The sequence below is a fragment of the Echiichthys vipera genome, assembly GCF_963691815.1.
Source record: "Echiichthys vipera genome assembly, chromosome: 8".
Lineage (NCBI taxonomy): Eukaryota > Metazoa > Chordata > Actinopteri > Perciformes > Trachinidae > Echiichthys > Echiichthys vipera.
Window position 1 is genome coordinate 14,137,756 of NC_139833.1, and position 26,785 is coordinate 14,164,540.

At 39.6% G+C, this 26,785-nt stretch overlaps 3 protein-coding genes across 3 annotated transcripts; all 3 read left to right on the top strand.

The window, feature by feature from the left end:
- The first annotated feature begins 413 nt into the window (after nt 1-413).
- Nucleotides 414-8,233, top strand: il6r (interleukin 6 receptor). Its single transcript, XM_083919063.1, has 10 exons — nt 414-636; nt 2,440-3,060; nt 3,674-3,797; nt 3,985-4,163; nt 4,422-4,585; nt 4,812-4,947; nt 6,601-6,650; nt 6,751-6,796; nt 7,530-7,632; nt 7,812-8,233. The coding sequence occupies exons 1-10, from the start codon at nt 555-557 to the stop codon at nt 8,086-8,088; spliced, it is 1,782 nt and encodes a 593-aa protein (XP_083775189.1). The 5' UTR covers nt 414-554; the 3' UTR covers nt 8,089-8,233.
- Nucleotides 8,234-10,406: 2,173 nt separating this feature from the next.
- riiad1 (regulatory subunit of type II PKA R-subunit domain containing 1) lies at nt 10,407-16,840 on the top strand (the record flags this gene model as incomplete). The annotated part of the gene is made up of 5 exons (XM_083917820.1): nt 10,407-10,487; nt 10,559-10,635; nt 12,825-12,871; nt 16,014-16,092; nt 16,804-16,840. The coding sequence occupies 5 exons, from the start codon at nt 10,407-10,409 to the stop codon at nt 16,838-16,840; spliced, it is 321 nt and encodes a 106-aa protein (XP_083773946.1).
- A 1,123-nt stretch (nt 16,841-17,963) lies between these two features.
- otoa (otoancorin) lies at nt 17,964-26,413 on the top strand (the record flags this gene model as incomplete). The annotated part of the gene is made up of 23 exons (XM_083917821.1): nt 17,964-17,990; nt 18,097-18,293; nt 18,377-18,510; nt 19,271-19,389; nt 19,501-19,643; nt 20,062-20,179; nt 20,296-20,499; nt 20,577-20,741; nt 20,989-21,126; nt 21,320-21,363; nt 21,630-21,754; nt 21,835-21,949; nt 22,045-22,186; nt 22,571-22,764; nt 22,854-22,944; nt 23,117-23,240; nt 23,392-23,594; nt 23,940-24,089; nt 24,182-24,324; nt 24,594-24,730; nt 24,883-24,980; nt 26,076-26,229; nt 26,343-26,413. 23 exons carry the CDS (start codon nt 17,964-17,966, stop codon nt 26,411-26,413), a joined length of 3,036 nt encoding a protein of 1,011 aa, XP_083773947.1.
- Nucleotides 26,414-26,785: the final 372 nt, after the last annotated feature.

The window sequence follows — 26,785 nt, forward strand, 5'->3', positions numbered from 1 at the left end:
AAAGCTGTTTTAAAGGAATTATCTTTTGACTTATGATTTTTTTTATTTTTTAAATGTAACCCTTATTAAGATCTACACAAACGTTTTGAAAGATACACATTTCCACATGGTAGCATCTATAGAAGAAAGTGCACCATGTAGTCTTTGATTTAAAAGAAGAAGAAAGAATGAAACCGAGATAATGCAGCTACAGACTCCAGTATGACTTCCTGAGTAGGACTGGTTTTAAATCTAAATATTATAATAGCAGGCCTATTTCCAGCTTCCATGAGGTTTTATTTTTATGCTGAGGAGGATTTCCTCTGTGCAACTGGCTGAACAAGGGGAAGGGAGCTGGGATTTCACAATAACGGGTCTCACTGACAGCAGACTGCAGCCAGAGGAAGCCGGTAACTGCTGCGACAACCCCGTCTGTTTAACAATCCCGTCTGTTGGTGGACGACTTATTGTTTCATGTGAAAAGTTTGATGGCAGCCACAGAAATCTCCAGCTGGTGCTGTCCGGTGTAGCCAGGTGATGGTGCGAGGACGGTGAAGGGAGACTCATGCGCAAAAATGCGGATTATTCTCCGTTTGCTGTGCGTTCTTTGCGCCACAATGGTCCACGGCTTTTTCGTCGGAACCTGCCCCAGAAAAGGTAAAAATACCAGAAACAATATGTGACTTATGCTGTTCATGTAGCCTGTTTGCTCAATTATTGACAACATTGGTAAGTAAAGCAAAAAACGTGTCGTTTTTTATGTCACCTAGAGTTATATGGATTGTTCTCTTATAGTAAAGGTTAAATGTTCTGCAGCAGCGTGCTTTGATTGCAGTTAGAGCAAAGTACAACTCAGTCTAGCAAAACTTATTTTATATTAGTGACAGATCATATTTTACATCATATGTGCACAACTTGAATAGTTACTACTATATATACATTTGAATATTAATTTAACCCAATTGTGCCCCAAGTATATGCCTTACCAGAAAAACAATATAAAACAATATATTCTGATTGGTCTAAAGTCTTGAAATTATGTATGGACATACTTTGAGCAAGTGTCTAAAGTACAACTTTGATTTTTATCTTTTTTTTAGATCACAAGAAAAATCTTAATGAGAGAAAAATTAAATGTTTCTAATTGTTTACACTGCATGTGTCCATGTTTTTGATATTCAACTAACTATTTCATACATAATGGACCATACTTGGAGTTTCTGAGAAACAGCCATTTACTTAAACTCTATTTAGTCTTTGGGCACATGGGAATGCATTTTTCCTAAAAGATAATGAAGTAGGATATGGGGAAAAGAGGCTAGTCCCATGTGACTAAATACTGTATAATGGGCCTGTTTAAAAGAAAACCTCACTTTTCAGCCAGATAGAAAATCAGTTTTGAAGATATTCATGATTCAAAAGAAATTTAAAATTTGGCACAAATTAGCTAAAAAATATATAGCACACTGTTTTAAATTAACTGAATTGCTGTATATATACAGTATACCAACCTGTATTCATATTTTTTAATCTGTTTTTTGTTGTCTTCAGAGCATCAGACCTCAAAATATGTTTTCTAAATTCAGGGTCTGGCTTCATTAACCTTATGTAGCCTACACATAATTACTCTATTTGTACAAGTTGCCAACTCTCGGCTCACCAATCCGCATACTGTTTTTAACCTTGGCTGGGTTTGTTGTACTAGAGAAGCAGGAGGGAGACGATGAAGCTGCTTTCACTTGGATATTAAACTTTCTGCACTTTAATTATCCAAATTATTAATAGCACTGGGCCAGGTAAATTCAAATGTTAGAATAAGTGTGACTGTATGATACTAGTTCACACGCAGTAGTAGACTTGCTGCATGCCCTCTCTCAGCTGAGCCTCTGTTTTCCTGGCAAAAAAAGACAGGGAACTGGGAAAGTGGGAGTAAAGGAGAGAATGTGTACACTATATAAGGACAATGTACTTCTGACGTCAAGCTAGTCAAGTTCAACCAAGAGGCTATAAACACACTGAGGCATTTCTCAAGTGATAATTGACTGTGTGAGTTTTGAGTGCAATCAGAAGATCTACATAATTAGGGGATATCAGAAATGTAAATAAAGTAGAGAAGACACAGGGATGGAGTGATTTAAGACCGAAAAAGAAACAGTAAAGACGAAAGAACTATTAAAAGAGGAAGTTCAGAAGGAGTTTCTAATTTTGGTTATGCAACGTTGCATCCTATCTGTGCATGTGCCTAGTCGACCGCGATCAATACTCAAAAAAGCAAAAGAATGGTTTTGCCAAATACTGTCTTCAAATCACTCACACACACACACATACACACACACACACACACACACACACACACACACACACACACACACACACACACACACAATTCAAGACAGCCGGCACACACATTGATTTATATAAGTTGTATAATTGATTTTTGTTGTTTGTTTTTCTGCGCAGACCCTCCCCCTGGTGTGTTGGCTTTATACCCGGGCAGTACTTTGGCTTTGGTCTGCAGTGGTCATGTGGAGGTGAATGGAGAAAAGGTCAACATGGACATAAATAACAGAAGAGGGAGTCCTTCTGACACAACCCCAACTGTTGTAAACATTACAAGCAACACTGGAGTTCCTATGAAAAGTGACAGATATGCTGTAGGGAATCCTGCAAGTGAGGGTTACCACTCTATCCCCATTGAGGCAGGAGAGAACAGAAGCCTCAGCCATACAAACACTGGACACACAACCTCTCCCACCGCTCACACGGTCCGGCCGACAGCTGCGAGCAAACTTCTAGAGGGTGAACCCAACTGGGAGGCTGAGGGAACGGATGGCGAGGATGATTATGATGAAGAGGAGGAGGGGGAGGAAGGGACCAGAGTAACGAGGGGCGTAAAGTCAAAGCTACAGTGGAAGTGGAACGGGAGGACGGTGGGCAAAGGAGACAGAGACTGGGGTGAATTCACATTTGGGAGGAGAGGGGCTTCACTGTCTCTGTCCTCAGTCAGACTGTCAGACTCTGGGAGGTACGCTTGTTATCACAGAGGCAGAGAGAGGTTCTCCCTAAAAGTAGTCGTTGCAGGTGAGTTACAGAAATGAAGTGATAACAAATTTTTGAAGTCCTAAGTGTCAATTTGATTTGATTCATGGGGTCTTTATCCTTTGAGCTAATATTTGTTGTGACTTACGTATCTTAGAAAACAAAACAAGGAGTTTTACATTGCTGATGATTTTCTGCAGTTTGTAAGGAGTTGTGTAAATGAGAGATGTTTTTTAAATGATGTAGGGACAGAACAATGCAGTGGTTCAGACATACATAGAGGCCTTAGTTTAATATATTCTAAAGTGATTTTATTATAAAAAATATTGTGTAGGTTCTTTAATAAATGCATGCTTATTTAGATGCTGCTTCACATTTAATATTAATTATGGAATATATTTCTAGGATTATTGGTTGGACAAAACAAACATTTAAAAACATCATGTTGGACTCAACAGGCATTTGGGGCATATTTTTAAAACAGCTGATCTAAGAAATAATTCACAGTTTAATCTATAACAGATTGTAAAAATAAATTGTTAGCTGTGGCTTACCAGTGAATGAGAGTGTGATGGTGATTAATGGTGTGCTTGATGTAGCTATATTACTGACTGATTGATGAATGTACATTATCACCGCATGTCTTCTATGTCAGATTCTCCAGAGCATCCCGGCCTGTCCTGCTACAAAAGGTCCCCCAGCAGTAAGATCCGCTGTGAGTGGGCAGCTCAGAAGCCTGTCACTATAGCGCCCAACTGTTACCTCTTACTCAGTAAAAGGTAAAGACAGACACCCCCTGAATGAATCAATCAATCAATAACTGATACATGTATGTGTTGAGATGGTGTACAATACTTTCTAAACAAAGTATAATTTTGATATTGTTTATTTTCAGTGTTAGCAGGTTCTGATCCTGAAACTACAAAAAAAATCTTAATTTTCTTTCTTTGTCATTCCTTCTCTCAGGCCGACGGAGGCGTTCCTTCGTTGGCCGTGCTCATACTCATCTCGCCGCTCCCGCTGTTGGTGTGCTCTGGACCACAACGAGGACGAGCTGAGAAGTCTTCACATGGCCTACCTGTGTGTCACGAGCATCACGGGCAACGCCACCAGCCCCCTGCTGCACTTCATACCTCTGGACATTTGTAAGTTTGTGTGTCGAGGCGGGGTGTGTCACACGTGCGTTTGGTCTGATGTAAAAATCTTAAAAACTTTGATGGTGATGTCTGAATATACCTGTATGTTGAATACAGGTATATTCAGACAGACAGAATGAGAAAAATAATGTGTTTTTAAAGATAACAGCATGTAAAAATGTTCTAGAAAAAAAACTAATTACATTATGTGTCCTCTTTGAAGCACTCTATTGCACTAAGCACTATATTTTCTTCCTGCTCCCTCAGTAAAGCCAGACCCTCCTTCTGATGTGTCAGTTCGACAGGAGGAGGGACAGGAGACGAGGGTGACAGTCTCCTGGAGTTTTCCGAAATCCTGGAAGTCTCAAGACAGATATTATGAACTCATGTATGAGATCAGATACCGACCTGTCAAGTCCTTGTATTGGCAGGTGCGTGCTGGAGTATGCACTGTCGCTGTGTGTGTGTGTGTGTGTGTGTGTGTGTGTGTGTGTGTGTGTGTGTGTGTGTGTGTGTGTGTGTGTGTGTGTGTGTGTGTGTGTGTGTGTGTGTGTGTGTGTGTGTGTGTGTGTGTGTGTGTGTGTGTGTGTGTGTGTGTTTACTTATGACAGTGTGATATGTGTTGACCTGATTGTCATTCTGTGTGTGTCCATGTAGGAACAGAAGACTAAGGAAACTATCACCACTATCACTGATGCAATACCTGGTGCTGAGTACCTGATACAGCTCAGAGCTAAGGATGAGTATGATGGCCACTGGAGTGACTGGAGTAGTCCGGCAAGTAGTTGGACAGGTAAACCCACGTGCACACACACACATACACACACAAAAAGTACTGAATCAAGCCTTTTCAAAATAGGGTCATGTGTTTTCCGTATGCCATTCTTCGTGGAACTAGTATAATAGAATTGTTATTTTTTCTTGCTCAGAGACTTGGAAGTGATCTAAATGACTTTTACCTGAAAATCATTGAACTTTATTGCCTCGGTAATACATGAGCAACCCTGGACACAGACAAAAGTAGTCATGACAACCTCAGGAGGGAAGCCTCCTGTTTCCTTCCCCGTAATTGGGTTTTCCAAAGAAGCTGTGTACATAAACACCCTCCTAAACGTACAGACCTCTAGCCCCTCCAATTGTGATTCTCTTCCTCTCTGAACAAGTTTGCTGATTAGGAACAGTATCATGCAGTTTTCTGGATCCTGAAAACATGTTTAGAGTTGAAAATATTTAGTGTAAGTGTATAAATGTATGAATGCATCATCATATCCTGATATTATTTGCTGAATGAAATAATAATATGAAAGTAACACATGTGTAGATATGAAAGTGAAACCTCTTCCAGGATGTCAAAGTTAGATGAAAAGATAAATACTCTCATATCTTGTGAATAGACTGGCGCCTTGAGGAATGTGAGTTTTAATATGGGCAGGGGGGCTGGATTAATTTAGGCTAACATATTCCTCATGACACAGCCAGGTAGAGTAAAACAAAATAAATCTGGTAATCTGATGTTAAATGTTGTACTAGCACAGCTTTTGATGAGAGATCTCTTGTTTTATCTCAGTGGTGGTGTTAAAGGGAATTTCCATATTTTTCAACCTGGACCCTATTTCTCTATATATTTGTGTCAACATGACTAATGGGAACAACATCTTCTGAAATTGGTCCAGTAGTTTACTTGAGTGAGTGAGGGTGAACCAGGCTGCAATGTAATCATGTGGGGGAACAAGGACGGTCAATGTACAGTACGGCTGCTAAAAGTGCTTGTTTTTGCCACTGACCACTCAGATTGTAATTGTAAGTGTCTGATAATATTGTGAAAAGATGGATACATTGCTGTTATCCTGCCATGCTTTCGTGTGTAGCTATAGTGATGCAGGTAACACAGTAACTTAAGCTAATAATTTGCACAACTCCGATCTGTTTGCAGCTCTCCACTCTTGGAAGACCGTTTTCCTTTAGCTACAACTTCAGCCTGTCCGTATCCAGTGTCCACTGTCTATGACAATGTGCAAAGTGTAGCTCGACTTTTGTGGCACAATTCGGAAATACACTAACCACACTTTTAATTGAAAATCAAGTGTTATCTAAGCTCTCTCACCAATGTTCGTCATCGCTGCCCTCCGGCAACACGTCCCCTTGCATGATTTCAGAATGAGACTTCTCCATCTTTCCTTAATGTGCTAGTCACTTATAATTACAATCTGATCTTCTCAGTGGCAAAAACAAACATTTAGTTTCAAAGTTGCCACGTGCAATAAAAATTGCAGCCTGGTTCGCGACAGCAGTGCTCTTGCTCAACACTGGCCAGTTTTTTGATTGTTCCCATAGGTGACTTAAACGCAAATGCATGGGAAAATAGGGTCCACGTTGAAGTTCTCTTTAAGTTTTATCATGTTTCCGTGTATAACTCCTCTTCTGTTTAATTTTTAAATTTAATTAGTGGCCACAGCGGCAACAACATCTCCATGGAGCTTGGAGAATGATGACATGGTAAGAGTCTCAATGTGTCAATTAAAAAACCATCAATGCTCCCCTAACAACTTGTGCTGCATACAGTATTCATTGTCTTCCTACCTTGTCTAACTTGCAGTTTCCAGACATAGAGCACTCTGGTACAGATGACGATGTGTCTGATGGTAAGATAGCTAGTGTGTGTGTGTGTGTGTGTATGCGTGTATGTGTTTGGGAGTGTGTGTGTGTGTGTGTGTGTGTGTGTAAGTGTGTTTGGGAGTGTGTGTGTGTGTGTGTGTGTGTGTGTGTGTGTGTTTGGGAGTGTGTGTGAGTGTGTGTGTGTGTGTGTGCGTGTGTGTGTGTGAATGTGTGTGTGTGTGTGCGTGTGTGTGTGTATGTCTGTGTGTATGTGTGTGTGTGTGTGTGTGTGTGTGTGTGTGTGTGTGTGTGTATGTGTGTGTTTTTGCGTGTGTGTGTTTGGGAGTGTGTGTGTGTGTGGGGGGGTTAGCACACTTAAATGTTGTTAGCGTTGAAAACCCCCTCTGTCCCACTGGGTTTTAACAGGAAGCCATGTCAACATGATAACTGAGGCTCAACAACGAAACAAGCCACAGGAAATATGTCTTAACACACCTATCTCTCACTAACACACAAACACACGCAAACACACACACACACGCAAACACACACACACAAACACACACACACACACACACACACACACACACACACACACACACACACACACACACACACACACACACACACACACACACACACACACACACACACACACACACACACACACACACACACACACAAACACACACACGTACCCAGATGCACCCAAACACATACTTGCATGGATGTTATTCAGCTCCATTAAGATCTCTCAAAGTCTCCCCATCTTTACTGCAGTTCCTGAATCTGCGCATATTGAAGCTGAGGTGTCACATAACGTCCTGTGGATCGTTGGTTCTTTTGCTCTCTTATCAGTCATTTTGGCTGCCTACATATTCAGGTAATGTATATACAGTATATATATATATAGATATAACATGGGCCTATATATATATATATATATATATATATTATTCCCTGCTGTACACCAGACATTTATAGCATAACCCTATGGATGGACATGCTTTATTTCAAACCACAGCAAATTATTTCAGTCAACTTCTCTTTTTTAAATTTCAGACACAAGGACAGATTTATGTCTAAACTCCGGAGTCTGAGTGTCACCACCAAGTGTAATGAGTCTGCCCGGCCCCCACCCTCTGCCCCAACACCTCCAGAAGGGCAGGTTTTGGTGACCTTTGCCCCTCCTCATTACAGAGAACCCCCACCAAATGAAGGGGAAGAAGACGAAGAAGGGGAAGAAGAAGACAATGAAGAAGAAGAACAGCGGACGAATGAGAGAATAGAAGCCATGCACTTCAACAACACAAGTTATTTCTTTCTCCATAGGGAGTGATGAGCACAGAGAACGGGGAATAAAGCTATCCAGTGTCACGGATGACAAAAGGATAATGAACTTTAAGTTGTTATGGTTCTCCAATGAGCTTCTGTTGGAAGCAAACTCAGGAACAGCCTGTACAGTCTGTCTGTCTGCCTCTCTCTTTCTCAAACAGAAGCCTAAAATACCTCTAAAAGACTTATTTTGTTCTATTTGTTTAAAGAGCAGCCTTTTAGCTACTCTCTCTCTCTCTTCTCTCTCTCTCTCTCTCTCTCTCTCTCTCTCTCTCTCTCTCTCTCTCTCTCTCTCTCTCTCTCTCTGTCTCTCTCTCTCTCTCTCTCTCTGTCTGTGCCAAATTAAAGTGTATTAACAAAATGTGGACTAGACATATGCCTTAGTATGCATGTGGCTTACAACCTTTTGTTTGTATATAACTTTATTCAAGTGGATTAAATATATCACATGCATCCCGCCCTTTCAGTTTCCGTATCTTTTTACAAGGTTTGAAAAATAATAATAAAAACAATTGCTCATCTGTTTTCATAATCAAAAAGAGATCATAAAAGTCTGGATTATGACCTGTGAAAAGTGTTGACCACTAAAGAATAACACCCATTAATATGACGCCAGCCTCTGGTTGGGTCCTGCTTTTTTTAACCTGGTGAGCCTCTGTCTTGAACGGCTCTGTGCTAAAATATTGTAGTAGTCAGCACTATTCAAGGATAGAAAGCATGGGGAAATTGTAGGTCAGTAATTGCACAGAGAGTTGAGGGGTATGCTACTAAAAGCATTAATTAAAAATCGTTACAATGACAGAGTATTTCAATCTAAACGGTCCCCCAGAAGATGCACGATAGCCACCATGATTTACTGTTCTTGCACTACTACGGAAAAGTCAAAAAGTTTTCTTTAAGAGAGAAGTTTACAAAAGAGCAGTGGTTGAAGTTAACTAAGTACATTTACTTAAGTACAATTTTGAGATACTTATCCAAATCTTTATCGTTATTATTATTCTTCCGTACGTTTTTCAGTCGCCTCTAGCTGCTGAATACTTTCAGCAACAAAAAAACATTCAACTATCAAAATGTTCAGCTCCTTCAGCTGATTTATGCTCATCTTCAACCTCTTTTCTGCCTTTACTACTTTTTCATATATTCAGCCTTTTTCATATTTTTTTATAATGCAAACCAATAGAGATCAGCTAAAAAAGCTCTTAAAGAAACCCCTCTTTGAACCTCATCTAGTCCCACATACTTCCACTAACAGACTTCATTCTAACTTTAAACGGACCACAAGACTTTGAACTATTTAATTCTTATTCAGTTTTAAAAAATATATATTTTACAGTTTTCCTATAATCATGGTTTATGTTTTATGTTTTTTTTAGACCTGATCAGAGTTTATTATGAGTGAGAGTTTCTTTCTGACTAAATCTTTTCTAGCTTCAACTACCTTTACTTTTCAGATTTAATTTTTACCTCAAAATGTAGGTATTCTTCTCTTCTTTCAGAAAATGCGCCCATTGTAGCACCAGGACTTGTACTTGTTTAGCTGACTGGCTCTCACAGAGATGGCCTTTTGCACAATTTCAGCTTTTTTAAATAGCAGACATTAAGCTGTTTTTCACAGCATTAAAGCATCTCCACGTATTTCCGCAGGAAATGCCTTTTATATTTTAATTTTAATCTACTTTATACTTCTGATTCACTACATTTCAGATGAAATATTTTACTTTTTACTCCACTACATTTATTTGGTAGATTTAGTTAGTTACTTCACGTATTCAGAATATTAATACAAAATATCATCAACAAATGAAATAACATATATTGTTACAGATTTAGCTACACAGCAGTACATTAAAGTGATATTTACATTAATACATCAGTAATCTAATAATACCATGTTCTGAAATGGGCCATTCCGCATAATGAGTACTCTCACTTTTTGAACCTAAAGTACATTTTGATGCCAATACTTTTGTACATTTACTTAAGTAACATGTTGTTTTACAAGGAAAAGTCCTGCATTTCTACAGTGTGGAGTTACTACTTTTAATGAAGCAAAAGTTCTGAGCACTTCTTCCACCACTGCATAATATAATGCTGTGTGTGAATTTATTTGTTCACGATTCAACAAAATGGTTATCCGGACCTATGCCGCCACCTCGCGGACGCAGCCGTTAATTGCCGGAGGTCGTTTCCATAGCAACAGTTGTTGTTAGCAGCAGCTGTGTCAGTAACTGGTGACCATTTTTCTGTGCTGTGAATATAATATTGAAACGTTTACCTCCAGCGGACACGGTGCAGTGTAAGGTCAATAACAACAGAGAAACTATGGATGGACAAGGCGGTTTGGAGAAAGTGGACGTCGGTGTGTTAAGTGCTGAGCAGCAGGAGAAGCTGCGACACTTCAAGGTAACATTTGAACACAAGTTTAGCCGCAGCTGATTCAATTAGCCTGCAATTACTTTCTCTTTGATTCTCAGATCAAGACGAGAATCGACAACGAGAAGTATTTACGGTCGCATCCAGAAGTAGAGGTGTTGGTAGGCGACTTTTTAAGGTAAGTTACCGTGAACTCATCTTTTGTTTTAAAAGTCAGTCAGCAGATTAACATGGTTTTAACAGTTGATATCTGGATACGCATTGCAGATCTATAATCTATATAATCTATCTATAATTCAATTATTCCTGGTCAAAAAGAGCATTTCAGATATCCACAACATCATTTTCATCGTTTTCAAGTGCACATGACGTGACTTTTGCCATTCATGTGTATTTTATGGCGGCAGTAGCTCAGTCCATAGGTGACTTGGCTGGGAACCATAGGGTTGCTGGTTCAAGTCCCTGTGTGGACCATGTATGGAGCGTGGACTGGTGGCTGGAGAGGTGCCACTTCATCTCCTGGGCACTGCCAAGGTGCTGTTGAGCAAGGCACCGAACCCCCAACTGCTCGGGGCGCTGGTCACTGGCCACTGGCAGCCCCCTCGCTCTAACATCTCTCCTTAATTGCATGTATAGGTCCTGTCTGTGCATGTGTGTGTATTTCGGGCCTGTGTGTGTGTAACATGATTAAAAATAAGAGTGAAAAAATTCAATTTCCCCGTTGCGGGATAATTAAAGTATTTCTTCTTCTTCTTGGGCTTTCAACCATAGATATCCACAATTACATTTTAGGCAGCTAGAATGAACATCCTGGATATCTGTGATGTAATTCTTACAAGTGTTACGAGTCATACTTTTATTTTGAGATATCCCAAATGAAAAACCATCCCAGATATCCATTATGTAATGTTGACTATCCAAAATACAAGTGAAAATGTCATTATGGGTATGTACTACTGTAGTTTTCCTAGTTAGAATTACATCACAGATAACCAGGAGGTTAATTCTAGATATTTAAAATGTAAATGAGGATATCTAGAATTGAAAGTCCAATACACATGCGCAACTGGACTGGTTGTTTGTCTAGGAAGATGTTTCACCTCTCATCCAAGAGGCTTCATCAGTTCATGTACACATCTGACCAGACTGGGACCGAGCCTGTCCAGTCCCAGCCTGGTCAGATGTGTACATGAACTGATGAAGCCTCTTGGATGAGAGGTGAAACATCTTCCTGACTGAAATTGCTTTGAGGATAACGATGACCTGGACGAATGAGAACATTCACAGGCTCCAATACACATGATTAGCAAAGATCATCTGTACCAGTAAGAATGATGTTGTGGATATTTGAAATTACAATTGTAGATATGAAAAATGTCATTGTGGATAAATTATCATTCAGACTAGTAAGAATTAAATTTTGACTAGGAGAAATGGTCTCATGGATATCTAAAAATTTAATTTCCGATAGTGTGATTCAATTACATTTTAAAACTGCTTGCATTATAGATGAATGCATGTCGCTAACTCTAGCTGGTGATCTTTACTATTGCTAAATGTGTAAGAGACAAAAAATGAAGAGAAGTAGAACGTTTTCTCGTGGAATAAAACAAGTTTAAACAGACCAGGGTCCGTTTTGTAAACATCTGTGAATCTTTACATGTTAGTGTGTAGTGTCCTCCTTAGTTGCATTTCATAATATTAAACCCTAATTTGCAAATATATATATATATATATATATATATATATATATATATATATATATATATATATTATTTATTTTTTTATGTAAACTGAATTTGACATGCAACATTTCTTCAAGCAAACTATTCTATGTATAACACTACCTGAAACATTTGCTTTGAGGTTTCCTGGTACCCATACCATGATCGTGTTTCCTATTTGTTAATTTTGTTAAAGGATAAATATGTCTGGTTCTGAAAATAGTAGTTGTTTTGAGTGCAATTACCACACTTTCAGAAAGCTATTCTTAGCTGTGACATGTTTTACTACATAGTAAACAACATATTACATAAACAGTCTTTACATGTGGAGGTGAAACACACTGTTATTTACCAGATTATGGTGCTTCATTTGATAAAATCTGACAACATTTAGTTCACAAACAAACTTCAACAAAAGTCTGAGCTATTTGTGCCTCAAACCTCCATGCAGCTTCTTTTTAAAGAAACAACCTCTCTAGTGTCAGATTTAACAACACCTGCCTCAGACGGATGAGTGTCTGAAGAATATGCAGTTCATCACCTTTGAATGTAGACTTTTCAAACACTCAGAGTGCATGGTCTCCATCACAGACATCATACTGTAGATGTACAGTTACTATTCACATTTCATGTCCTCTCACAGAGATGTGCTGCTTAAAAGGCCCGCTGACATTCGTGAGTTTGCTGCAGGTGAGTTGCCTACGCATGCACGCACACACACACACACACACACACACACACACACACACACACACACACACACACACACACACACACACACACACACACACACACACACACACACACACACACATACATGGTCAATCACATGTTTGGTAATGCTGTGATTTGATTGTGTTGTCCTGTGGAAAGCCAACAATGAATTGATTCTACAAACGAGTTATGTCTGTGTAGCCAAAGCCTGATGAAGCTTTTTTCTTTTTTTCTTTCTCAAAAATTAAAATCTAAGTCTGGCGAAAAATGGACCCCAAGGTCTTTTTGGCATGAAAATACATCATATAAGCCATCAAGACAGTCTTTTTTCGTTGATCGAATGCCCGGAGAGACGCCAACAGCCCCAAAGGGCTTAAACACTGATAACACTGATCAATACGTCATTTTTCAACCACTAATATTTTTTTTAAAATAGCACCAAACCTCTGCAGTAGCATGATTTGGGTCCCTACACATAAAACGAAACACCAACAACATAGTTGGCGAACCTGGAGTTTATTAAAAAACACTTTATTTTAAAAGACTTACCAACTGCCCAACTACCAGCTACTCTCATAGAAAAGTCCATACAAGAAAAACGTATTTTGTTACTTATAAATGCAACTCCTTTCATTTCCGTGTCAACACTCGATAAACAAAAGATCAAAAACAGCCAAGTATTAATGCATTTCCATGGAATTATAAATGCCAAAACCTTCCTCCTTAAACTGAATATCAGTGCATCGACTTGTATGGACTACCTGTCAACATGGACCTACAGGTAAAGCACGGACTTGTATAACAGTCTTCTTCATGAGGCATTTAAAAAAAAAAAATGTATTCAAATTCATTAGAAATGGTCAGTGCCACTGACAGGGTAGGGACGCCATAAAGATGAACTAACAATAAGAAAAATATAATATAATGCTGGCCTTATCCTTTAAGTGGACCCCAGGAAGAGTGTAGTTGTTGCCACGGTAATGGGGATCCAAATTAACAGCACTGTTAAAACACACGCGCTCAATCTCACCCACTAACAAGTGTCATTGTTCTTTTTCAGATCACTTCACCAACCCAAACCTTCATGCGGTTATTTGCTCCAAAATGGAAGAAAACATAGAATAAAACACATGTAATTGTGACCATGTATGGACTCTTATTTTAGTAACAACAAAGACACAAAAACCATTTTGCACTGTCCCCAATAATTGTTTACTTGATGGCATTCCTGTGAGATTTCCTATCATACACACGCAAGAAGCAAGCTAATGGGGAAGGTGGTAATGTTCCTAATGAGTGTGTGATCAGAGGTTAATGAGGAGAGGACGTCCTGTGGGTCACATACAGTACACTGTGTTCATGACGATTCTGCAAACAGTTCTGCCTCTTCCTTTGTTTGTATTTCTTATCTCAAGTTCTCCTCTTCTTTTGCACATATATTCATTTTTATGCCACTGGAAAATTGGATTCACATTTGTATGATAAAGAAAAAATGTAGACTGCAAAAAACACTAATAGAAGTGAACATTTCAGAGAGAAAGTTTACTGACTTTGAATTTCTAGAAATAAATGTTGAGTAATGTTGGAAAATGTTGTTTTTCTATACTGTTTAGATCTTAGATGTTAGATTTAGCGTCTAGCTGCCATTACAAGTGGCCTTACCAGTCTAAAGTGCTTGTCATCACCATGTAAGAGCTACTGCTGTGTTTGTCGATTACCCAGGGAGGTTGAGAATAAAGCTTTTACTGCTCAGTTACCTTTCTTTGTTTGTTTTTGGCTCCATCATTTTCATTTGAAATGATGTATGATCTCATGATTCAAAAGATCCTGTTATATAACCACAAAATAAATGTACTGAAATGAATGAACTGCTCGTCCATTAAGACTCATCCTTTTTATGACCTTTTGTCAGCTTTGTGTATCAGCTTTGTGTATCAGTTTTGGTTTTATGAAAATATTAGAAAAACAGCTGACGTTTTTCGCTGGATGAGAATCCTTCAACAACTTACGTAGGATTATCTCACATTTCAGTAGTGGGACCACAATCACATGGTATGAAACACAAAAAGAACATACAATAACCAAATTTGGTGTGTGGCTAAAGTGCAACAAATGTTACTTAAACAAAGGAAGGACATTCATTAAAAAGGCTCCTAAAAATACTTTTAGCTTATCTGATTATAATAAAACAATTACTTTTAACATGGATCAGACCTCTTTCTCTCTCTCTCTCTCTCTCTCACACACACACACACACACACACACACACACACACACACACACACACACACACACACACACACACACACACAGCTTGTGCACCTGCTTTGACTCCGTTGAGAACAGGTAACCACCCAACCAACTCGCATCAGATGTGAGAGAGAGGCAGAGGAACAACAGGCACATCTTCGCTTTGTCCACATCTACATCTCAAATATACCTGGGAGCAGACACAGATTCTGTAAGTTAAAAATATTGATCCATAAATCTAATATAAGTCTTTTGTTTGCTTTTTCAGTCTTTGTGATGTGTTGATAGTTTCAAATATGTGATTATGTTGGAGACTTAACACTGCTGAAACATGTATGTCTATGTGTAGGTATAACATGGGTTTTTGTATATTTTAATGGTAAGACTATGATGAATGATGGATATCTGTGATTTTATAAATAATTAGGCATTCAAATCTTGTCTAACGAGTCTATACAAGGTTACGTGTCTTCTTTTTACCATTTGTTGTCATAATTTTTCATATTTAAATGAGAAGTCAAATTTGTGCAAAGCAAACAAATTAAATGAAGGCAAAATACCTGCATGCAAATCTTTGAAAGGGGGAAGTAGTGTTGAACTCAAAGTTTGTGCTTGTGCAGAGGAGATGTAATCTACCTGATGTAGGAGGTGGGGAGAGAAACTGGTAAGAACATTATGTACTTTAAAAAGAAATGTTTTTCACGGCAGGTCATCCTCCAGAGTCTGTGGAGCCTATTGCAAACAAAGGTGGTAACTAATCACAAATCCTCAGAGGAGGAAGGATGTCAGAAAACTGGAGGTGGCGTGTCAGGAGACCATAACTGTTGATGTCAATGTCCACTGTGAATTATGTCCTTGTGTTCTACAGGCAGGCGGGACTTGTTCCATCATGGCCCCAAAAGTAGGAACAGTTTTCCTTCTCCTCGTTGTGGCCTGTGCAGTCTTGGGTAAGTAGCAACATCATCGCATGCGTCGACTCCTCTTATTACTGGCAAAATAAATGCATGGTGTTAATGTGTACATAAATGTGTGTCTTTCCTAATTATTCCTTACTAACTGTTCAGCTGAGCCACAAGATAGCATGGCTGGAAATAAACATGATTTCAAGAACATGGCCAAAAAAATGGTACGTCATTTCTTGAATAACTGTTTTCTATTTCTTTGTCACAGTTTTCTCTGTATAAAGAGATGACATCAGTCAGTTTTGCGATAATATTTCGTCAACTCATTGAGATTGTGAAAAGTTTTAAAATTGTCTTACTATGGTGTAAAGGAGATCAGGTCTCTTATTTAAAGTATATTTTATTTTTAATGCAGTGTGATAACTGACACTGTTTTTATAAGTTGAGTTTGATTTATAAAAGTCATTAAACATGTTTTAAGATCCTCAAAATATATTTTAGATGGAAAGATGTTTTATGCCTCCGCGCCTTAAGGACTCAACTGATTCGATTTTTTAGGTCCAGGTCACTATGACCTCACAAAATGCATTATTGGCCATAACTCAACGATTCCTAAGCTAATAATGACATTTTACATTAATGTCTAACAGAATAAAATCATGCAGTGATGACATTTTATATGCAAAGGGTCAAAGGTCAACTGAATTGGTTACACTCCTCTTGAAACTGTGGTGATTGTTCTGATCTTCTGTGCAGCCGGATTGAAGACCTGTGTGAAGCATCCATAACCTAATACCTTTACCTTTTATTAAATTCCTTCAAAGTCTTCACTGCATACACTGCATATTATGAGTCAGGACAGACATGGATGTAAACGACTACCTGACTGGCTGGCGGAGGCGTACAACATCGTTACCAAAGTTTTAGTCATTTTAAACAATTAAATATCTTACCTTTAACATCTGATGATGTTATGTCTTTTTTTTTTATCAGATGAGGAAGTGCCTGAAACAGGGTGAGGGAACTCTCAAAGCACTTTTTTATTAAATTCATTTGAGAGAGTGTGTGTTTTCCACATTAGACAGAGCTCATTCACTGTACAAATCCTCTTCCCACTCCTTAGTGTATGAATGTGAGAGTGGATGTTTGTATGCATTATGAGTGCCCTATGTAACATGAGACAAGTAATACATGGCAAAGTACTCAGACCAGTCCTGATATGTATTGCCTGTGCAACATATATGTTTGCTATGTTACAGGATACCCGCCGCCTAACATGATGCATCTGAAAACTATGTTCAATGACAGGTAATTCTGACGGTGTGTCTATGTGTGGCTCCCTGTTGGGTTATTCGGTAAAGAAATGTGTTCACATGTTTAGCTGCCTTTTAATTTATTTTTAAGGATATGTCTTGACTCCATTGGGTTAAGGGCCTTGCTCAAGGGCACCTTGTTCAACTCCACCTTCTCCATCAGAGCTGTGAAAATGAATGAAAGAAAAGAAAAGAAAATGGCTCTGGTTAAATTTCACTAGATGATTAAATTATGTAATTTATCAAAAAATAAAACACAACTTATATTTTATGTTCCTCTCAGTGACTTGCCTATGGTGGAGAGAAAATCGGAGCAATCCGACGGCCTCCTTTCTACTTTTCTCAAAGTCCTGCCGTCGGTCTTTCCTGAAAGAGCAAGAGGCGACGGCACAGAAGCCGATGCAAAGGTCTGCATATACACACACATTAGATTCTGTCACATGAAGATCATTTAAATAATTATCGGTTACTGATTATTTGGCATATTCAACTTATTTTTAAAATGTTTTTTTATGTTTTAACGCCTGCCTCAGACAGAAAACATTAATTTCCTCTTTTCTCTTTCTGGCCAAACAGGGGTGGAGTGCCAGCCATCTTCCAGCCATGATCAAGAAGATGAGGAACTCCTCTGTCAGTGCTCCCCAAATGCCAAGATCTTAAGAAAAAGTATCATAATCACATACTAATGCAGCTCTTGGCAGTGTAATGATCCCTGCCATCTTTCTCATTCCCTCAGATGCCATCCGCATGTTACATGCAAACATTTGTGGCCCCTCTGTCCTGGGCGACTTTGACCACACAGAGTTGGAACAACATGACTTCAGATGACTATGACACACTGCTTTGGGCTGCCAAACCTGCGCTGACGGATATGCCATCTAGAAGATTTAACCTTCCTACCAGTGTGAAAAAGCTCCAAAGACTGAAAAAGATGTGTGTGCTTTAATGCCATTACTTCCTCCACTGTACTCTTAGCTACTTTTTTAAAAAACTGTCAAATTGGTGGTTGGTTCCAGGATGGAGATGCTGAAGGAGGTGCATGCTGACTTGTCTATAGACCAAAGGACTCAGGTGGTAAAATGGGGCAAAGAGCAGATCGCCCAGAAGGACTTCAACTGTACAATGAGGCCACCATCTGTCTCAAGACCACGTAAGACATTAGCTAAGGCCTTCAAGTCAGAAAGTACTTTTCACAAAAAGATCTAGTTAGCCAGAAAAGGTAGGGAGCACAACACGCAAGAGACAGAAGAGCAGCAAAATAAAACAGACAAGTCATCAGGTTTAACAAAAAAAAAAAACATTTTGGTGTATACAAAACTGTACATTGTAAAAAAAAAGAAAAAAAAGGGTAAGAATATGGTGACTGACTCAGTCGACCTGATTTCCTCGGGCAGATTGTGAGGTAAAAGAATTTAAGGTGTGTACAGTACTAGGAGGTCAGAGATAAAGCTGGAAAAAACGCCATTAAGAGCCTTAAAAGTCATCAGTAAAATCTTAAAATATATTCTTAAAGATAAGCAGAAGAAAAGGGTAAACAACCTAGCTGAAATAAAGTAAACCAGATGAAAACAACAGACACAGAGACAAAGAGCGGGAAATCAGACGATGCAAACCAACAATAAAACAGGCAGGAGAAAGAACAAAGACAAATTACAGGGTTGGATTGTTTGTGTCATGTATGTACAGTATGTTTGCAAATGTGTTTGTTAAATCGGACTTAAATCCAGTCAAAGACCAACACATTCCAGTGCATGTGGATCTACGCAGCAAACACCCAAATCTTACTAGGCATGAAACAAGGTGTCACATCGACCCATTAAAGCTCGATGTAACACCTTGTTTCCTGCCTCTTTCCTGTCGTCACTTTTCTGTTAAGTATGTGACTTTTGACAGCCTCATTTATTCCGTAGTGCCGATGAAGCGCTGCAAACCTTCACTGGAATGGCTGAATGCTGATGCGCTGAGCACGATGGGGCCTTACATCGCCGGTTTAGGGCCAAGAGACGTCGATTCTTCGCCCAAAGAACAGGTGAGAATTTCTGAGAAGAAGGATCAAGACCGATTTAAACTGGAAAAATAGAAAATCACAAGATTTTAATTTGTAGCTCTGTTTGGTTGTTTCCTTCATGTTTGCTCCTAGCTGTGTGAATTCTTCCGCTCAGCCAAGTTCAAAAATGTCACGGGTATGAATGCCAAGATGAAGCCCAGCCTGGGCAAGAAGTTTCTCCAAAAATATCAAGAGTGCTTCAGTGAAAAGGAGGAGTTTGCTAACAATGCTGACAAGTGCGTACTCATGCATGGACGTGTGTGTGTTTGTGTATAAGTGCATGCCAATATTTATTTATATAGCACCTTTCAAACTGTGCAACAAGTGCTTTACAGTAAAAAAAGTCAATGATAGAAGTAAAAACATAAACTCTGTATAAGAAAATTGCTGGCAAAGCATCTATCCTCCTTAGATAACTACTTTTCTAGATCAATTTTTTTTTTTTTTTTTTTTTACATTTCCACATGTCGTCTCCTGACAAAACTGAAGAGAACAGACAAACGTATCTCAATGGGTTTATTATCACTGACACTGTTTACTCTGAATGTGGGAGCTTTGGGGTTTGTGGGGAGGAAAAGTCTTAACAGATAACTGAGAGGGCATTGTTTTTATAAGAAATATAATCGCTTCATTTTTGCTTTTGAACCTCATCAGGCTCGGCATACTGGCCTGTCATTATTCTGCTCTTCCAAACTTGACTCCTGACCTCAGCAGTAAACTCCTCACTGAGATTAACAACTGCGACGACCGGGTTAACCCCAAAATCCCACGGGTATCACTCACTAATCCAAACTTTCACCCATGTTCCCCTCAGCCAGGACAAAAGTAACACATTGCATAAATCTCAATAATCTTTTGATTTCTCTTTTTACCCTCTCCTGACTCCAGCTGAAGAAGCTTCTTGTCAAGTCTATGATGTCAAATGCCAACAGCACTGAAGCGCTACATAAGCTGGGGAGCAGTGTTAACTTACTGTCTCCCGGACAACTGTCAGAGATCCCCAACGAAGATCTGAAGGAGCTTGTCAAACAAAATATACAATTGAAACGAGTCCAGCAGCGCACTCTCGTCAAGAAACTGTTGGGTGAAAAGGTGAGCATGAAGGTCTGCTGGAAGCTTTTCTTTCATGTGCATTCACTCTTAACTTATCTAATTCTGCTTTACCACAGTTAAAAAGTGTGTCAGCTTTGGAGCTGATGGACCTTCAGTCAGTTGCAGAAAGTTTGCCCATCTCTGTGCTTAAGAATGTCATGGGCATCCAAAATCAAAAAGAGGGCCTGAAGAACATCTTGAAGCGGATGAGGAAGGGGCAGCGTATGGCCATGCTGCAGGGGGTGAGTAAGGAGAGAGGAGCCGGAAATATAGGCTAACTTTATTAAGACCAAGTATGACTGACGGCTACTTCGTCTCCATCTTTGGGCAAACACTGAGGGAAGTCAAGTTTTATATGAAAATCCAAAAAGAGCAAAATATGGATCTCAAAACTCGGCCTCAAATAAAAAGTTGTTTGTTTTTCTATGTGATACCGTTTATAAACACTGTGACATAATTTTTTAGAAAGAATTGAATGTCTCCGTGTAGGTTCTTCAGAACGTGGCTCCATCAGAGCTGGTGCAGAAGTTGCCTGGCCCTTTGCTCTACAGCCTTCCTCTGATCAAACTGGAAAAAGCAAACATCGTCCCTTTGGAAGTGAGGGATAAAATATGGAGTCTGCCCCAGGTATTGTCCCAACTCAGAATACTTCTCACAACCAACAGCACTAAACTATTTACACACTTTACCATGTTTTTACATTTTTACCTTGTCTTCTTCATGTATTGATTATAATTATGACTGTTCTTAATGCATCCATTATAAAGTCATCAGGATTACAGCAGCAATTCATTTTTCAAGATTTGTTGTCTTCTTTTAGGCAGCTTTCCTGGCAAAAAGGATGGATCTAAAGAAGCTTCGTTGGTAAGATATACAGCAGTGAGGAGAGTGATGTGCTGTGTTAAAACCCCATGTAAAACAAAATATTAATCATAGCAATCATAGCACATTGGCAGAAAACATCGTCCTCATGTGAAAAAAATGATTGATTGAATGAATGAAACTTGACTTTTAAAATTAAAATGACTACTTCTAAGTCTCCACAAAGACACGTTCCTGCTACTGTGTACACACGTCTGCCATTTGTTTTTTTCCATGCTGACATTTCAAAATATTATTGGCCGAGACAGGAGGCTGCATTCAGTCCTTCAGGGAGTAACCTGTAAGATGATGAACAAAGTAGCAGACAATGATACTCAAGAAATGGTTCAGGCCATAACAGAGACTCCGCAGTGGCTCTCCAAAGTGCAGGTTTGTATTTACTCACACATGCATATGTAAATAAAAACACGTAGAGTATAGCAGTTAATAACAAATCTATATATTTTCAGGCAGGGTGTGCTGCTCGAAAGCTTTTCGCGACTTTGGAGAAGGAGAGAGCTGACTATTTCAAAGTCATCACTGAGGAGGAGATGACAAACATTCCCACAGGCTTACTTCTTTACCTGCCGTAAACAAAAGTCTTTTCCCTATCTCACTTTATTTAAAAATCCGTAATACAAAGTAACTGCTCTCTATCTCTTTATCTTATTTACACTATCCCAGGCCTTCAAAGGTGGAGGATTTGCCTGACTCTGTGTGCCCCGTCTTCCTCGACAAGATGGAAGAGGCCGACCTGAGCTCGTTACCTCGTCGTTGCCCGTCTCGCCCCTCACTCATCAAGAGAGCTCTGCGTTGCCTGACCATAGTACGTACGAGGATAAAGACGGGTGACAAATTAAAGGCAAAGTTGACATAAACTGTCTCTGTAAGGTGTTGAACGGCCACAATCAGTAAGGGCAGCAAAAATGCTGTTAGACATAGATTGTCCAAATCTCTGGAAAAAGATATAACCCCATTTAAAATGTAAAGTAATTAACTGGTTGAGATCTGTTGACTGTGAAGGCCATAAAATATACTTGTCAATCCATTCAGTGGGGACTGTATGGAAGTTTTCTCTTCATATAAACTATTCAGGTTTTTTCCTTTTAAATTGTCCCCTGCCCGTACCTAGTCCTCCACAGCTTTAATTATCACAGTGAGTCTAGTTTGTGGGCAAGAGCAGCCTAAGATATCATCTGTGTATTTACAGGGGACAGACTTATCTGGGCTGACCGAATATGACGTGTCCAGGCTCGGACCGCTTTTGTGTGAGATTCAGCCTTCCCAACTGCGTCTCATGGCCCTTGACGTCCTCAAATCCAGCCTCGAGGCCATGGCTTCCTGCCAGCACATTCCTCAACGCTACAGGGCAGATATAACCCAGCTGGTCACGCAGACTTTTGGGTAGGACAGGCTCCCTGCTGTGGATGCTGGAGTTACTGCAGAGAAAGCAAAATTTTGTTTCCCTTTCTTAAAAAAACATTCTTCTGCAGGGATCCGTCTGATTGGTCAGATGAGACTATGGAAACACTGGGTCCTCTCCTCCTTTGGGATGACAATGCCATATCTGCTCTGCCCAATAAGGTGTGTATCTTTTGTCTGGATGGTGATGCAGTTCATAAAGTTCCATATTTTTATCAATAAATGACTCAAATGAAGAGGGAGTTCAGCACTGTACTCCTTCTAGTTGCCATGATTCGGGAGTGTATTTCTCATGATGCCTTACTTTTCGTCTCTCTGTCTCTGTCTCTGTTAGCCTTGGATGAAGGACGTTCTCTATTCTCTGAAGACGGGCTCAGACCGCCCTTCTGAAACCTTGAGGAAGAAATACTTCTATCTCATCACCAACGCATTAAAGGTGGCCCGTAAAAAGAGAGAGGGTGAGGATGACACATCACAGTGACACAGTGTGCTGTGAATGTTTTTCCTCTATATTAGGAATACTGCATGAAAAAAAATGATGATGCATTGTTCTACTATACTTTTCTAATCCTCACTTTGCTGTGTGTGTGTCTATCTTGTCTCTCCCAGCAAGCAGCAGCAGTAATGGTAAATATGAGAAAGGACTCACTGTAGAAGTGATTGAAGAACTGGGAATGGACAACGTCTACTTGACACCTGCACAGATAAAAGAGATCTCAGCCGAAACCTTCCTCGCTACTCTGGAAACACTTGGGAGCATCCCTGACTACAGTTCAGACCAACTGGCCGTGCTCAGTGAAAAAGCAACTGAGGTAAAGGGGAGGAAGTGATCTGGGTGAGATCATTCAGGGAGCATAAATGTGCACCACAAATATTTGCTATTTTTGGACCAAGAACTAGCTGAACAAGTATCACCCCTGTCTTGGCACATGCAGCAACTCTGTGCAGGTCAAGGGACACATGATTATAATTTTTTTGTTTTTACATTTTTTCCTGCTTCTCAACAAAAAATGCCAGATAAACTCCATTAAACAAAAATAAAAGCTACACTCCTTCCCACTTTATACCAATATAGAACTTTTGAAAGCTGTAATTGCATGTAATAACACTGAGCTCAAAAGTGTGATTCATCTGAGTGTTTCTGTACGTTTCTGCAGACCTTGGGCCCAGTGCCACAGATGACTGAGAGTGAAGTGATTCAGATGGGATGTATAACTCGGGGCTTCTCCAACACAGACCTGGAGATTCTCCCCTTCTCACTGGACAGTCTGGAGGAAATCGCTGACTGTGGCTGGAATGAGTCACAGGTATAAAAAAAAACATGACAATACACAACTGCCACTCATATAGCCTACCGGTTATCATGATGTTCACTAATCAAGATTACCGGTCTCAATAGATGGAGTCTTTGTGGAAGGGTGTTGCTAAACATAACAACCTGAAAGCACAGCAGCTGGGAGTTGCAGAGGTGGTAGCTCTGAGTCAGATACTCTGTGGCCTAAACACCAGTGAGATCAGACTGCTCAACATGGATGTCTTCAAGTTTGTGCACCATACAGAACCCACTACTATTCATTTTTGATCATTTAAGAAAAAAACATTCTACAAACTGTCTTTGTCTTTAATGTCTCCCCTCCCCCTATTGTATATCTGGTCTCAATGTGTAACACACACAAGTCATTCTAGATACTTGAATAGTTTTGTAGCAAATCTTATTCCACAATCAAGAGTGAGATTTCCTTCAAGCAAAAGAGCAAAATCAAATACTTTGACTATGTTATAATGTGTGTGTTTGTTTGTGTGTGTCACAGGGACGCTGTGGGCGCAGTGGGTAGTCTGCAATGCTCCCCAGACGTTACACGGCAGTTGAAAAATCTTGCTGTGTCTGCATTTGGAAATCCCAACACCTGGGATGAAGCACAAGTGTCTGAGCAGGGCAACATCATTGGTTAGATGATCACCTCTATTCTATTCTATTCTCTGCAGGAAGCCAAACCCCATCGTAGTATTCCTCAGAAGTACTGTAGAGTTTTTTCTGGTGCAGAAACTAGTTTAAGGCTCAGCAACAAAATACTGAACAGCTGTTTCTGTCTCCCTCAGCTGGGTTGGATGCACCTGAGTTGGCTTCTTTGGACCCGTCTGTCTTCCCATTTATCAGGAACTCCTGTATCCCACTCATAGCACCACTCAACTTAGCCGTAAGTTGCTGTCTCTATCTTTCCAGCAAATCCAGTAACTAAGTACATTTACTCAAGCACTATACTTAAGCAAAGATATTTGGACTTCACCTGAGTATTCCCATTTTATTTAACACAAATAATGTACCTTTCACTCTAGTACAGGACATATATCTAAAAGCTATGGTTGTTCTTTTGCATATTATATATAGATATATATTTAAATACAAAACACATAATCATCTCCTATAAAAATGCATAGTTTGCTGAAAGAAACAGAAATCTATTATTAAAATAAATGTGCAGAACTGATTTCTTAGTGTGTTTTTTGCTTTTAGAAAGCAGCAATATTTCCACATTTTCAAAGCAAATCACTTGTTAAACTAATTTTCTGATATAAATTTTTGGAAACTGCCTTATTCTTTGCAGGTGGTCATTTGAAGAAAATAAATTAAACAAGTAAAATATTTTTTTGCAGGTTAAACCGTCCAACAGTTAAATTTAGCTCCACCTGCATCAATTACAATTGTATACATGCACGGTATACAACATGAAAGGGGGCAACCGGTTTATTCATTCATTCATTCATCTTCAACCGCTTATCCCGGGGTCGGGGTCGCGGGGGTGCTGGAGCCGATCCCAGCTGACATCGGGCGTGAGGCGGGGTACACCCTGGACAGGACGCCAGTCTATCACAGGGCACATAGAGACAGACAACCATTCACACCTACGGGCAATTTTAGAGTCATCAATTTACCTAACACGTGCATGTCTTTGGACTGTGGGAGGAAACCGGAGTACCCGGAGGAAACCCACGCAGACACGGGGAGAACATGCAAACTCCGCACAGAAAGGCCCAGGCCGGGATGCGAACCTGTAACCTTATTGCTGTGAGGCGACAGTGCTAACCACTAATAACAATTTGCCGATAACGTTTGCATACTTTTAATCAAGTATGAATTTGAATGTAAGTGTTTAACTTGTAATGGGGTATTTAGATTTTGTTCACTGAAAAGAACTGAATTTCCACTCTTGGGATCAATAAAGGTTTATCTTATTATAAAGGATCTAAAAATCTTTTCCACTCTGACATCTGTATCACTGTTCTCCCTTCAGTCGCTCTCTGTTGCTCAAGTGGAGGCTCTTGGACCTGACAACGCTGCCATGGTAACCAGTGAACAGCAAGTTGCCCTGAGTGATGAGCAGCTAGCCGCTCTCGAAAGGGCTGTGACCGGGTCACCTGCCCAAACACAAAGGGATAGCCACTCAGGTAAGAGCATACATCTACACTGCTGCAAATATGTGTTAAAGTAAGGTTTTCATAGATATTAGAGACACAGTGATGAAGTCTTTGCATTCAGTCTTGATGTCACTCTCATTTAGGAGCTGCATCGCTGAGACTCGAGTGGATCCCAGAGTTTCTGCTTCTCCTCACGGGCGTCCTGCTGCTGTGAGAACACACAGCCACCACACCCAAGCTCAACACTAGCGGCTTTAGCCTTATTATCATTTTAGTGCACTTGGGACGTGTAATTCTTCGACTTTATTCGTGTGAACATAGGTGTTGCTGTACTAAACATAAACAACTCCACAACATAATCAGATGACTAAACTGTGCAGTCTTTATTATTGCTTTTGAATATTATGTCTATATATTTATAAGAAAGTATATTTTAATAGAATGAAGAGGAATACGTAATGCTCGTCACCCTAATGTCCTTTTATGTGGAATGTCTTTAATACTGTACTGACAAAATAACTCAATAAAGACTATTAATCTACTAACTCTGTGCTGAAATTGTATTTGAAGACACAGAACAAGAAAA